Here is a 13,839-nt window from a genome sequence, read left to right as displayed (position 1 = left end):
TTTAAAGTTTTTATATAAACGTAATTAAACTATACATACGTTCTGTTCTTCAATATTTTCTCTCTTGATTTCTAAATGTAGATTCTGGAATTTAAATATGTCACGTATACTGTTTGGAACAAAATCGTTGTTTGGGCTACTGTTTGGAACAAAATCGTGGCTTGGCAAATGCTTTTGGTCTGAGTGTCCAAAAATATTGTCACACGCATTTTCTATTGCTGCAGTCTCTATCTCACTGGAGTTCACAAAATGGATCTGTTTCAAAGGATCTGTCTCCTGCCATATTGAATAAAAAATAATAACTGCATTTACTATCAACTCTGCACATCTTTGTAGTGGGAAACCATTTTCAGAACTCACTGCTGGAATGGCGACGGAAGTCATTCCAAGCTGATTTGCCAGCAGAAGGCTATTTTTGATAGAGTACAACAGGAGACGATCACATTCTGAATCTGAATAATGATTCCAAACAGGCCCCACCGCATGAATGACCTTCTTACATGGAAGATGTCCACCACCTGTGACAACTGCTGTACCAACTGGTACCGCACCATGCATGTGCACCAGGCTGTTACTCTCCATTTCAAATTCATGGCCAGCTTGCAATGCCAAAGCACGGGCAACACCATAGTCATGTTTCAGATATTTGTTGGCACTGTTCACTATTGCATCTACTTTATGTTTTGCCAAATGATCCAAGCAGACAAAAATGTGAAACCCTTCTGGTAGGATCTTCACGTATCTGACTCCAGTAGGCAAAGCAGGCATTCTGGACAATGACTTGATAACAGGAACTGAATTGAAAGTCATTGATTTTTTTGGAGCAGCAGTTTGTATATTATCCTTTATACAAATCGTAACAGAGCAGTCAAACTTCATTTTAATGACTTCATACAACAGATTTCTGTTGTCCTCCACAAAAGTGACAAAATCATTTTCAAGTGGGATCTCTATACACATTTCTTCTTGGCTTGTGTCTTCAATCTGGTGTTCACCTACTTAGAAAACAGTAGTTAAAAACAATCTTGGTGGAAATAAATGATTATCATTCATTCTTTCATTGTGTACTATGTCGTATATTTCTCTACAGAAGTTGCTTGCCATTGCCTTCTTCTGGGCAGTGTCTTTATAAGACAGGTGACCCTAAACATTATCAATACTCTTCAGAGATTGTCTGCCTGGCGTCAGTGGTCACATAACCAGGACTTGCGATAAACACCAGCTACTCATACAACCATCCACCAGCTGCTCCCATGGCTCCACATGACCCTGAACGGGGAGGAGGTGGGTGAAGCAGGTGCCACACCTTGCCCAAGGATGACCTGTAGGCCAGCAGAGGGAGGGAGTGCCTTACACCTCCTTTGGTAAAGACATATCTTCATCCCGCCACCCAAAAATAATCTTATTTTTATACTTTTATTTTATTTAGATTCAGTACAGTCACAGGCCCTTCTGGCCAAAAGTCCTGTGCCAAGCGATTCCACCAATTTGGCCGATTAACCTACTGAGCCACAAATCTCTGGAAAGTGGGGGGAAACCAGAGCACTTAGGGGAACTCACACAGTCAGGGGAGAATAGACAGATTGCTTTTAGACGACATCGGAACTGAACTTGGATCACAAGTGCTATAGTAGAGTTATGCTAACTTCTATGTTGCTGTTCCACAGCAATGATGTGATGTCTGTTGCTCTACCCATTTTTTTTGTTTCAGAGGCCTGTTTTACACAAAGGATCTCTGGAAAACAAGTAAAATACAAGATCATCCAGAAAGCCATGTCACATGTGAAGTGACAATTGCGGATCAAACCTGAATCACTGAAGGAAGATCAACAGCTCTGGCAGGGATTCAATGCTATTGCCCCTTACAAAGTGAAACTCGGCATCATGGGTGATAAAAAGGTGTTGCTCCCAGATGAGATGTTGCTCAAAGCCTTTTATGTTCGCTTTGACCACCAGAACCGAACGTGGCCCAGGTGGGGTACATGGCCAAGTACTAGACACCTGTGCTGATCAGCTAGCTAGGGTGTTCACCAATACCTTCAACCTCTTGCTCTGGCAGTCTGGGGTACCCTTCTGCTTCTAGCAGGCTTCAATTATACCAATGCCTCAATGACTAACATCCAGCACTTATATCCACAGTGGTGAAGTGTTTTGAGAGGCTGGTGTTGAAATATATCAACTCCTGTCTGAGAAGTAACTTGGATCGGCTCATTCAGTCTTCCCCAACTAGAGGCCGTGGATGAACCACGAAACCCAAAATTACAACAGATCCACAGCAGATGCCATTTCGTTGGCTCTTCATTCAAACCTGGAACATCCGGATAGCAAAGATGTATACATCAAGATGTTCTTCGTTGACTACAGCTCAACATTCAATACTATAATTGCCTTAGAACTAATCAATGAACTACAGGACCTTGGCCTTAATACCTTGTTGTACAATTGGATCCTCAACTTCCTCACTTACAGACCCCAGTCAGCTTGGATTGGTAACAACATTTCCTCCACAACTTCCCTCAGCCCAGAGCCTGTGTGCTTAGCCCCCTGCCGTACTCGTTTTATATTTATGAATGTGAGGCTAAGCACAGCTCAATGCCATATTGAAGATTACTGACGACACCACTGCTATTGGCCGATACATAGGTGGTGACGAATCAGCATATAGGAGGAAGGCTGAAAATCTGGTTGAACAACAACCTCTCACTCACTGTCAGCAAGACCAAGGATATGATTATTGACTTCAAGAGAAGGAAACTAGAGATCCATGAGCCAGTCCTCATCAAGGGATCAGAGGTGGAGAGGGTCAGCAAATTCCTCGGTGTTGTCATTTCAGAGGATCTGTCCCAGGCCTGACACGTAAGTGCAATTATGAAGAAAGCACAGCATCACCTTTACTTCCTTAGAAGTTAGTGAAGATTTGGCATGACATCTAAAATGTTGACAAACTCCTACAAATGTGTGGATGGCACGTATATTGACTGGCTGCATCATGGCCTGGTATGAAAACACTAATGCCCTTGACTAGAAAATCCTACAAATAGTAATGCATGCAGCCCAGTCTATAGAATAGATGAGACTCCATGCCAGAATATCTACTGTATATCCATCAAAGGTTCATTTTATTGTCAAAGTATGCATGTACAATGCGACTCTGATATTAATCTTCTTCAGGTAGCCATGAAATACAGAAAGATCAAGGGAATTGTTGAAAGAAAAGATATCAACACCCCCCACCTTCAACATGAAAAAGAAAAGGAAACAAAACTAACAACCCCCAAAACCCCCCCACCTTCCCTCGCAGAAAAAAACAGCCACAATAGCATCAAATCCCCAACCCTCTCCCCCGCAGAGAAAACTCCAGTGGCAATAACATCAAATCCCCGACCCTCTCACTCACAAAAAAGAGCCGCGACAAAACGCCCAATTCCCTCCCCCCACACACACAAAACTAACAGATCACCCACCTGCCAATCAGCCACAAGAAAAAAAACACTGAATAACTGAAGGAGACCAACATAAAATACAGTTCAAGAATCACATAAATCTCAGAATATCGCAAACATCAACCAATCACCATTTAAGCAGAGCGGCTGCATGAACTCAGTCCTTCCTTGAAGAGCAACCGCCATGCCAGGTCCAAACACCACCGACGTAGCTGCTGACTGTCGTTGTCCCAGTGGCATCCATTGGGGGTGATCACTGACCCCCCCTCCGCATTCACCTTAATGCTTCAATCTTCCTCGATGCTTATAAATGGAGTCATTTGTGACCCCGCGCTCTCTGGTCTTTTCCATGAGACAGCTCGTGTTCTCGGACCCTTTTGGGATCCTGTCTCTGATCTTCTCCACAAGGCAGCTCTCCAGACACAGCAAACCACTAGATCATTTGATCAGTTCCAAACTGCACTTCATGGGCTCCAACAGTTTCCGTAAGGCAATCAAGACAAAATGAACTGGTGCCATCTTGATCTACATGTGAAAAATCTTCTTTAAATCTTTCCATTTTCAGTTAAACTTTTGTTCCCCAGTACACTCTATCTTCACCACAGAGAACTCTGTCTATTCTCCTGACTATACTATCCCTAATAACCACTATATTTCCCTCCTCTCCCCTCTTGAATGGCTCCCTGAACTACAGTGCCACCGTTAGGTTGCTCATCCTTCCTACAGACCCCACTCTCATCCACACAGGGAGCAAAAATCTCAGACCTGTTGGACAAGCTCAAGGGCTGAGGCTCCTCCAGCACTGTCTCTTGGATCCCACTACCCACCTCACTCGCAGTCACATCCTCTTGTCTTTAACCACAGACCAATCTGAAGCAGCTAATCTAATGGGTTTGACTCCCTCTGAAACAGAGAATCCAGATAACACTCCCCCTCCCTGATGTGCCAATGTTTGAAGCTCAGATTCCAGGTCATCAACTTTGAGTCTGAGTTCCTTGAACAGCCAACACTTGTTGCAGATGTGGTCACCAGGATCCACAATGGGGTCCACCAGCTCCCACATCATGCAGCTACAGCTCATCACCTGATCCTGCATCATCCCTTTATTTAATTAGCTGTAATTTAGTGTCTTTTTATTCAACCACTACATAAGCTTTACCTACTACTTACCTGTGCCTCAATGCCAAAGCTGCTTGAGCCAAAGTTCCCACTCCCACACTGGTCCACTCACACAATGGCCACTCTGCTTTGACCCTGCTTTACTTTTATTTGCTCCTGCTGATGAATCACAAATCAGTTGGTCCACCGTTAATGTGCTGAGCCCCACGAAACGCTCCTTTTTTAAACCCTTCTCCCCGACCTGTACGTAGCTCCCTCTTTCTGCAAATTGATTGATCCACCGCTAATGCGCCAAGCCCCCTGAAATGCTCCTTTTTTCAAGTCTTCTCCCCGACCTGTACGAAGCTTTCTCTCTCTGCGAATCGATTGGTCTGCCGCTAATGCCGCTAACTCTGCATCTATGTTTTAGAAACATATAAAACCTACAGCACAATACAGGCCCTTCGGCCCACAAAGTTGTGCCGAATATGTCCCTACCTTAGAAATTACTAGGCTTACCTATAGCCCTCTATTTTTCTAAGCTCCATGTACCTATCCAAAAGTCTCTTAAAAGACCTTTATGTTTTATGGCCTTATGGTCAAGAATTGGATACCATTTCTTAATTTGTCTGGAAATACATGACATTTTTAGTAATATGACATGGTGACAGTTTTTTGGGGGGGAATTCTGGAGTTCAGAGTTTAATTTCGGTGCCATTCCATACGGAGTTTCTGTGTGTGCTCCCAGTGGAATCCATAGCTTTTCCCTGGGTTCTCCGGTTTCCTTCCACAATCCAAACATGTGCCCAGGTAGGTTAATTGGTCTTTGTAAATTGTTCTATGATGAGCTTAGGGTTACTTGGTGTTGTAGACTTGTTGGGCTAAAGAGCTGGAAGGGCTTGCTCGGCTGTATCACTAAAGTAGAAAAAAAGAGTCAATGGAGTTGAAACAATAACCTCACCCTCCTCTTCCAACTGCAGAGTTTCTATTTCATTTATTTGCTTGCTGTAAAACTTCTGATCCTCTTGCAAACTAATGTCAGCTCCTCGTGTGAAAGTGTACGGAAAAAACAATAATGAAAGAATTCAGAAGAAATAGTAAAAACAGCTACATATTATTAAACACATTAGTATTGATGTTAATATACAGGGTGAAAAAGAATCTAACAAACAGTTGCCAAATATTTTCTAACTGACATAAGTAATTTGTCAATTAATTTTCCTCACAAGTATAGAGAGGTAATTTTGTTTCTTCACGTCTCCCCAGAGTTTTCCGTACAGTACAACAGCACACCGTGTAGACTCACTGCCTCACTATGGCAGAGACCACGTTCAAATGTAACCTCAAGTAGTGTCTGTGTGGAGTTTGCACGTTTTCCCTGTGATCACATACGCTTCCTCTGGGCTGCTCCAATTTCTCTCAGCTCCCAGAGACATGCAGGTTGGTGGATTAGTTGGCCATTATAAATTGCCCCTACTATGAGCAAGAGTGACAGAATCTGAGGGGAGTAGCTGAAAATGCGGGGAGAATATTTAAAAATGGAATTCTTACAGCATTGGTGGTCAACATAGACTCTGTGGACCAAAGAGCCTCTTCTTATGTCATACATTTCTTTAACTATAATTATCCAGAATTCATAGTCATAGAGCCATAGAAAAGTGCAGCACACAAGTAGGCATACACCACTTGCACTGGCAGCATGTTCCACACTCTCATGACCCTCTAACTGAAGAGGTTTCTCCTCAAGTTCACCTTAAATTTTTCACAGTTTACCCTGAACCCATGACCACAGGTTGTAGTCCCACCCAAACCTAATGGGAAAAGCCTGTTCGCATTTCTCCTATCCATACCCCTGTCAAATCTCCTCTCAATCTTCTGCGTTCCAAAGAACAAAGCCCACACTTGGTCATCCAGCGCCAGCAAAATCCTTGTAAATCTTCTGTGTACGCTTTCAACTTTATTTACATCTAAATTGCACATAATATTCAAAATTCAGCCTCACCAATGTCTTATACAACTTCAAAATAACATCCCATCTCCTGTACTCAATGCTTTGATTCGTGAAGGCTAATGTGCCAAAAGCTTCACTTCACGACCTGAAAAATTTTCATTCTTAAAGAGACATGAAAAATTAGATTTCTTTAAATGAATAATACACAGCTCAACTACCTGGAATCTGGCAAACAGTAATCTGGATTTGCCCCTGGTTCGGACATCATTTTCGCCAGCCTAATTTCAAATTTCCCACATTGCCGTGCTAACTCCTCACCACTGTTTTTGTAGTGCAATTAGCAGAATCAGCTGTTGGTGCAGTCTTCAAAAGAAGCAAATTATTTCTTTGTGTTATTCTACATTTATTTTTATAACCTGTGCTTACCTAACCTCAGTCATGTCTTCATTGAATAAAGGAAGTGCTTCCTGTGGTATACATTGCAAACACTACACATTATCTATACAAGATAAGGTGGAAGTTTTGAAAAACCTTGACTGTGGTGTCTGTGAAAAGCATATGCAACTTATATAATATCAGCTCTTCCACAGTTTATGATGTAAAGAAGCAAAGGAAAGTTGCTCCAGCTCTTGGCTGACACAGAATTAAAAAAACAATTGTGCATAAGGAAAACTAAAAGATAGAAAATGTTCACAACCAGATAAAGTTTTCAAAGTCACAAACAAGAGAAAATCTGCAGATATTGGAAATCTGAACAACATACACAAAATGCTGGAGGAACTCAGCAGGCCAGTCAGCATCTTGGAAAGGAGTACAGTCAACATTTTGGCCTGAAAACCTTCGACAGGACTCAGTCGACTGTACTCTTTTCTTAGATGCTGCTTGGCCTGCTGAGTTCTTCCAGCATTTTGTGTGTGCTGCTGAAAGTGGTTTAAACTCCACATCAGCAAAGGAGTAGAACTGTCAGGAGAGACGGTGAAGAAACAAGTGAAATTATTTCATGAAGAATTAGTACTGGATTATGAGTGCAATTACAGTGAAGGGTTGTTTCAGTGTTTCAAGCAGTGGCATGGCATAAGATTTTGAGCAGTGCTTCATGCTTTTCATTTGTTGTTTCTTTTTTCTTTTTTGTCCAACGTACTATTTACAGGGTACTTTAAAGGTAGGGTGAGGTGCTCATCACATGGATTAGAGGTGTTTATTTGTTACTCCTAACCTAATCACCTGTGACTCAGCAAAACTACCAATCCGGCACGACACAGATCACAAAAATTCTGGATTCGTGGTCAACCTGGTATCTCTTTTGTGGCATTCTCCTATCAGGCAGAAGATACAAAAGTCTAAAAGCACATACCACCAGGCTCAAAGACAAATTCTAACCCACTGTTACAATATTGTTCCATAGTATGACAAGATGGACTATTTACAATCTATCTCATTATGATCCTGCCCCTGATTGTTGACTTGCACTGTAAATTCTCTGTAGCTGTTACACTTTCTCCTGCATTCTGTTTTTGTTTCACCTTGCTCTACCTCAATGCACTGTGCAATAATTTGATCTGTATAAACAGTATTCAGGAAAAGCTTTTCACTGTATCTTGGTGCACATGACACGAATAAACTAATTCCAATATATTGTTCTGTTACAAAGAATGCTTCAGAGTAGAAAATCTTGAATTTCTATTCAAGATCAGGAAGGTGGTACAGGAGCCTGAAGGCACATACTCGACCATCCAGGAACAGCTTCTTCCCCTCTGCCATCAGATTTCTGAATGGAAATTGAACATTGAACCCATGAACACTACCTCACTACTTTTTTTTATTTTGCTTTTTGCATTACTTATTTAATTTAACATATATATTTTCTTACTGTAATTTACATTTTTATGTGTTGTAATGTAATGCTGCCGCAAAACAACAAATTTCACATCATATGCCAGTGATATTGAACTTGATTGTGATAACAACAACGTATTGCAGTGCCATGAACCTGCACCACTTTTGCTGGGCAACAAGAAGCAATACACAAATAAGCAATCCTACTGTTAATCCTTGGAACAGCCAATACCAAGTCTCTGCAGTGATCACACAGAAAATGCATACTTGTCCAAAGTCAGGCAGAAATCCTACATCCCTGTAGAATTTCCTGCTGTAGGTTAGACTCTTGAAGGACAGAATATAATGGATACCTTTTGTGTTGCCCCTAAGGCATTTATTTGACTTTGTTGGGTCTGCGCTTTAAATGATTTGTTTGTAACTATTTTCTAGTTAAAGTTAAAGGCTGATAATTAAGTTACAGTATTATAAAGGTAAATTCATTGTCAAGGGTATATGGCGGCGTGCGATGACGTCACCACCGGTTCGGGAAGGTGTGAAGGCGGGAGCCGTGCGTGCGGCGCGATCGTGAAGAGCTCCGTTTCTACCCACAAAGAAACATTATAGAAGCAACGCCGTAAGTTCATGAGAAAGTACTTGAAGTAAAAATACTAACGCGGTTTCTGTGAAGGAAGCGGCGGTTGGGGCGGCGCGCGTGCCGGCTTTTCAATTTCAGACGCGGGGTGGGCTCGAGCCCAACGGCGGTTTGACGGGACCCCCCCACCCTCGCCCCCCCTCCCCCCGCTGCTCGGGGCGGCCGGAGACTCTCGCTGAAAGCAGAGAGAGCCCCTGGTCTCCAGAATGAAACAGGCGCTGTCTATGTTTGTATTTATCATCAACAGTTTTCACCGTACGATGTTAGTGTGGAAGAGTGATCAGTAAATGGTTAACCTTACTACGACTCTGTCTTCATTGGCTCCGGTTTAACTTGGTGTTTAATCAGAGTTTCAACACACTGCACCACAACACTACACCTTTGTATCAAGTAGTGGGGCTCTTCAGTCCGAAAGAGGTAACTGTGTGATTGGGATGGGCACCGCACAATTCCCACCGGCCAGTCATCAAAGGTGAGCAGCCTGGGTAGGAAATAATGGTATTCCCTTCTCCCACCATAAGACGAAAAGATATAGGAACAAAAGTAGGCCAGTCGGCCCATCGAGTATACTCCGCCATTCAGTCATGGGCTGATCCAATTCTTCCAGTCATCCCTACTCCCCTGTCTTCACCCCATACCCTTAGATGTAGCTGCCTGGCTAATCAAGAACCTATCTATCTCTGCCTTAAATACTCCCAATGACTTGGCCTCCACAGCCGCTTGTGGCAACAAATTCCACAATCTGCCACCCTCTGACTAAAGTAATTTCTCCGCATCTCAGTTCTAAAAGGACGTCCTTCAATCCTAAAGTAATGCCCTCTTGTCCTGGACTCCCCTACCATGGGAAATAACTTTGTCATATCTAATCTGTTCAGGCCTTTTAACATTCAGAATGTTTCCATGAGATCTCCCCTCATTCTCCTGAACTCCAGGGAATACAGCCCAAGAGCTACCAGACGTTCCTCATACGGTAACCCTTTCATTCCTGGAATCATTCTTGTAAATCTTCTCTGAACCCTCTCCAGTTTCAGTATGTCCTTTCTAAAGTAAGGAGCCCAAAACTGCACACAATACTCCAAGTGTGGTCTCACGAGTGCCTTATAGAGCCTCAAGATCACATCCCTGCTCTTATATTCTATATCTCTAGAAATGAATGCCAACATTGCATTCGCCTTCTTCACCAAATACACAACCTGGAGGTCAACCTTTGGGGTATCCTGAAAAAGGACTCCCAAGTCCCTTTGTATCTCTGCATTTGAATTCTCTCCCCATCTAAATAATAGTCTGCCCATTTATTTCTTCCACCAAAGTGCATGACCATACACTTTCCAGCACTGTATTTCATTTGCCACTTTGCCCATTCCCCTAAACTATCTAAGTCTCTCAACACAACCTGCTCCTCAACCTATCTTTGTATCATCGGCAAATTTAGCCACAAATCCATTAATACCATAGTCAAAATCATTGACATACATCGTAAAAAGCAGCGGTCCCAACACCGACCCCTGTGGAACTCCACTGGTAACCGGCAGCCAGCCAGAATACGATCCCTTTATTCCCGCTCTCTGTTTTATCCTGACCAGGCAATGCTCCACCCATGCTAGTAACTTCCCTGTAATTCCATGGGCTCTTATTTTGCTAAGCAGCCTCATGTGCACCAACTTGTCAAAATCTAAGTACACCACATCTACTGCATCTCCTTTGTCTACCCTGCTTGTAATTTCCTCAAAGAATTGCTGTAGGTTTGTCAGGCTGGATTTTCCTTTCAGGAAACCATGCTGGCTTTGGCCTATCTTGTCATGTGCCTCCAGGTACTCCATAATCTCATCCCGAACAGTTGATTCCAACAACTTTCCAACCACTGATGTCAGGCTAACAGGTCTATAGTTTCCTTTCTGCTGCCTCCCACCCTTCTTAAATAGCGGAGTAACACTTGCAATTTCCAGTCATCCAGTACAATGCCAGAATTTATTGATTCTTGAAAGATCATTGTTAATGCCTCCGTAATCTCTCCAGCTATTTCTTTCAGAACCCGAGGGTGTATTCCATCAGGTCGAGGGGATTTATGCACCCTCAGACCATTAAGCTTCCTGAGCACCTTCTCAGTCATTATTTTCACTGCACATTCTTCACTTCCCTGACCCTCTTGAATATCTGGTATACTGCAGATGTTTTCCATTGTGAAGACTGATGCAAAATACGCATTCAGTTCCTCTGCCATCTCTGCATCTTTCATTACAATATTTCCAGCATCATTCTGTATTGGACCTATATCTACCCTCAACTCTCTTTTACCCTTTATGTACTTAAAGAAAAGCTCTTAGTATCTTCTTTGATATTAGTCATCAGCTTCCTCTCATTATTCTTCCTAATGATCTTTGTTTCCTTCTGCACGTTTTTAAGAGCTTCCCAATCCTTTATCTTCCCACTAGCTCTGGCTTCCTTGTATGCCCTCTCTTTTGCTTTTACTTTGGCTCTGACCACTTGTCAGCCACGGTAGTGTCCTTCTTCACTTTGGAAATTTCTTCTTATTTGGAATATATCCGTCTTGCACTTCCGTCATTTTTTGCAGAAACTCCAGCCATTGCTGCTCTGCTGTCCTTCCTGCAAATGTCCCTTTCCAGTCAACTTCGGCCTCTCTCATGTCATTGTAATTTCCTTTATTGCCTGTTCTTTCTATAATCTCTGTTGCACACTATCTTTGATTGATTTCTGTTTTCCCCTGAGATTACTACCCTGGAGGTCCTGCTTTTCAGCTTCCTAACTAACTCCCTGAATTCTCTCTTCAGGACCTCCTCCCTTTTTCTACCTATGTCATTGGTACCAATCTGTACCAAGACTTCTGGCTGTTCACCCTCTCCCTTCAGAATACTCTGCACCCGATCCGAGACATCCCATACCCTGGCACCTGGGAGGCAAGACACCATGTGGGTATGTCTACCTGGCTGACAGAAACTCCTCTCTGTTCCCCTCACTCTGGAATCCCCTATGACTACCATATTCCTCATCTTCCTCTTTCCCTTCTGCACCACGGAACCAGGCTCAGTGCTAGAGACCCGATCGCCGTGGTCGTCCTCTGTCAGGTCATCCCCTCAAACGCATCCAAATCGAGATAACGATTACTGAGGGGGTTGGCCACAGGGGTGCTCTCTACTATCTGAGCTCTTCCCTTCGCTTCTCTCTTACCTAACTCCTGCAGCCTGAGGGTGATTAACTCCCTGTAGCTCCTCTCTATCTGCTGTTCACTCTCCCTAATAAACTGTAGGCCATCAAGCCGCAGCTCCAGATCCCTAACACGGTCCCTCAGGAGCTGCATCTCGGTGCATCTAGCGCAGATGTGGCCATCTGGGAGACAGGAAGATTCCCAGGATTCCCAAATCCAACACCCAGAGCAAAATTCTAACCCTACTGATATGCTCTCTATTCCTCAAAAAAATGCAAAGAGAAACCAAAAACGAAGTCCACCTACCCACTTACCTCACCGAAGCCCGCTTTTACTAAAGCCTGAATGACCCAAAGCCTGTCGCTTCTACTCTCGCCACTGGCCTACTCCCGACAATGGCCACTTTGCTTATCCTTTCTGTACTTTTATTTAGTTCGTTGAGCTCAGTTGCGACAGCTGATATGCCCCGCAGTATGGACTAACGCCAGCGAAGCTCTCATTTTAAATTACCGCCTCTGACCTGCGAGAAGCAATCCTTCGTCGAGCTCAGTTGCCGCTGCTGATCGGCCCTGCACAATGCATTCCCAGCAGGAATTAAGGAAGACACACCTGAGTGACAACTGGTGATGTTATGACTGACATTAGGACCACTGTTGCTTCACTGTATGCTGCTGGAATCCCTGGCAGAGGCTTACATTGGGAAAGGCCTACTGCAAATCTATGGAAGTTTCCCAAATTACTGATCACTTTTGGTGACTGTCCTTTTTCTGAAATTCAAGCACTGAAATAAGCTGAGTGATAGCAGTTACAACCTGTCTTCTCTGCCTCATCAGAGGAAGGTGGCTCTGAACATTTGACTGCTTGTCATTTTAATGCAATATCCTACTCCTCGCAACCCCCTCCCATATTAGAAGTCCCTTCAGCATTAGAAAACAAAAGTACTTTTAAATTCTCTTGAAACTGGGAATCACTTACTAATATTCTCTCCATCATGTTTCTCAGGAACCTAAAAATGAAAATTAGAATAAGAAACATTTAAAATATTAAACAGTTCTAACATAAAAGAATTTCAACAACACAAAATACACTCAGGATAGTTATCAACATTCTGTATTTCTTAGATTAGATCTCAGTAAAGAATCAGTCAATACCAGAGACACTGATTGAGGCATCTTCTACCTCAAGCAAATAAATTTGGCAAAACTTGAAACTACCTCTCACTGATCTCTCATAGATTTCTGTCAAAAGGTAGCTGCCATTTTGAAGGCAGATGAACTAGAACAGCAAGAAGAGTCTTTAGTCATCAAAGATGACTTACTGAAGATCAGAAGGCAGTATCTTCAATAACAGCCTTCTTCCCATATGTGGACTTCCTGGAATATCTACTGCCATTTCCCTGAGCTGATCCATTGCTTTAGCTATAATATTTCTGATAAAACTCTTTCAAAAGGTGCTACTTGACCTGCTGAATATTTCCAGCATTTTCTATTTTATCGCAGATATCAAATTTCCATATTTTAACTTAATGAAGTGCTTTTAAATGAGGACAGGAGAGAAATCTGCAAGGAACCCAGGCTCTCTAATGTAACTACAGCGGGAATTTATTATTAATTCAACAATTCATCGAGGAAATCATTTACGAATATAATTACATCTGTGGATAAACAAGGCAATGCCAAGTCAAACTTCCTGTACCCCTATGTTGGATTCTGAG

At 42.8% G+C, this 13,839-nt stretch overlaps 1 protein-coding gene across 1 annotated transcript in view; it reads right to left on the bottom strand.

Moving 5' to 3' along the window:
- Positions 1 to 13,839, bottom strand: part of parp9 (poly(ADP-ribose) polymerase family member 9) — a 64,338-nt gene that overhangs the window by 31,513 nt on the left and 18,986 nt on the right. The window contains exons 3-4 of the mRNA XM_063052450.1: positions 13,101 to 13,131; positions 40 to 998 (exon numbers count right to left, since the gene is read on the bottom strand). Of these exons, the coding sequence (XP_062908520.1) occupies positions 40 to 998; positions 13,101 to 13,131 (990 nt within the window). The remainder of the gene's footprint in view (positions 1 to 39; positions 999 to 13,100; positions 13,132 to 13,839) is intronic.

This window comes from Mobula hypostoma, chromosome 6 (assembly GCF_963921235.1).
Source record: "Mobula hypostoma chromosome 6, sMobHyp1.1, whole genome shotgun sequence".
NCBI classification, from domain to species: domain Eukaryota; kingdom Metazoa; phylum Chordata; class Chondrichthyes; order Myliobatiformes; family Myliobatidae; genus Mobula; species Mobula hypostoma.
This window is presented reverse-complemented; position numbering and strand designations above follow the sequence as displayed.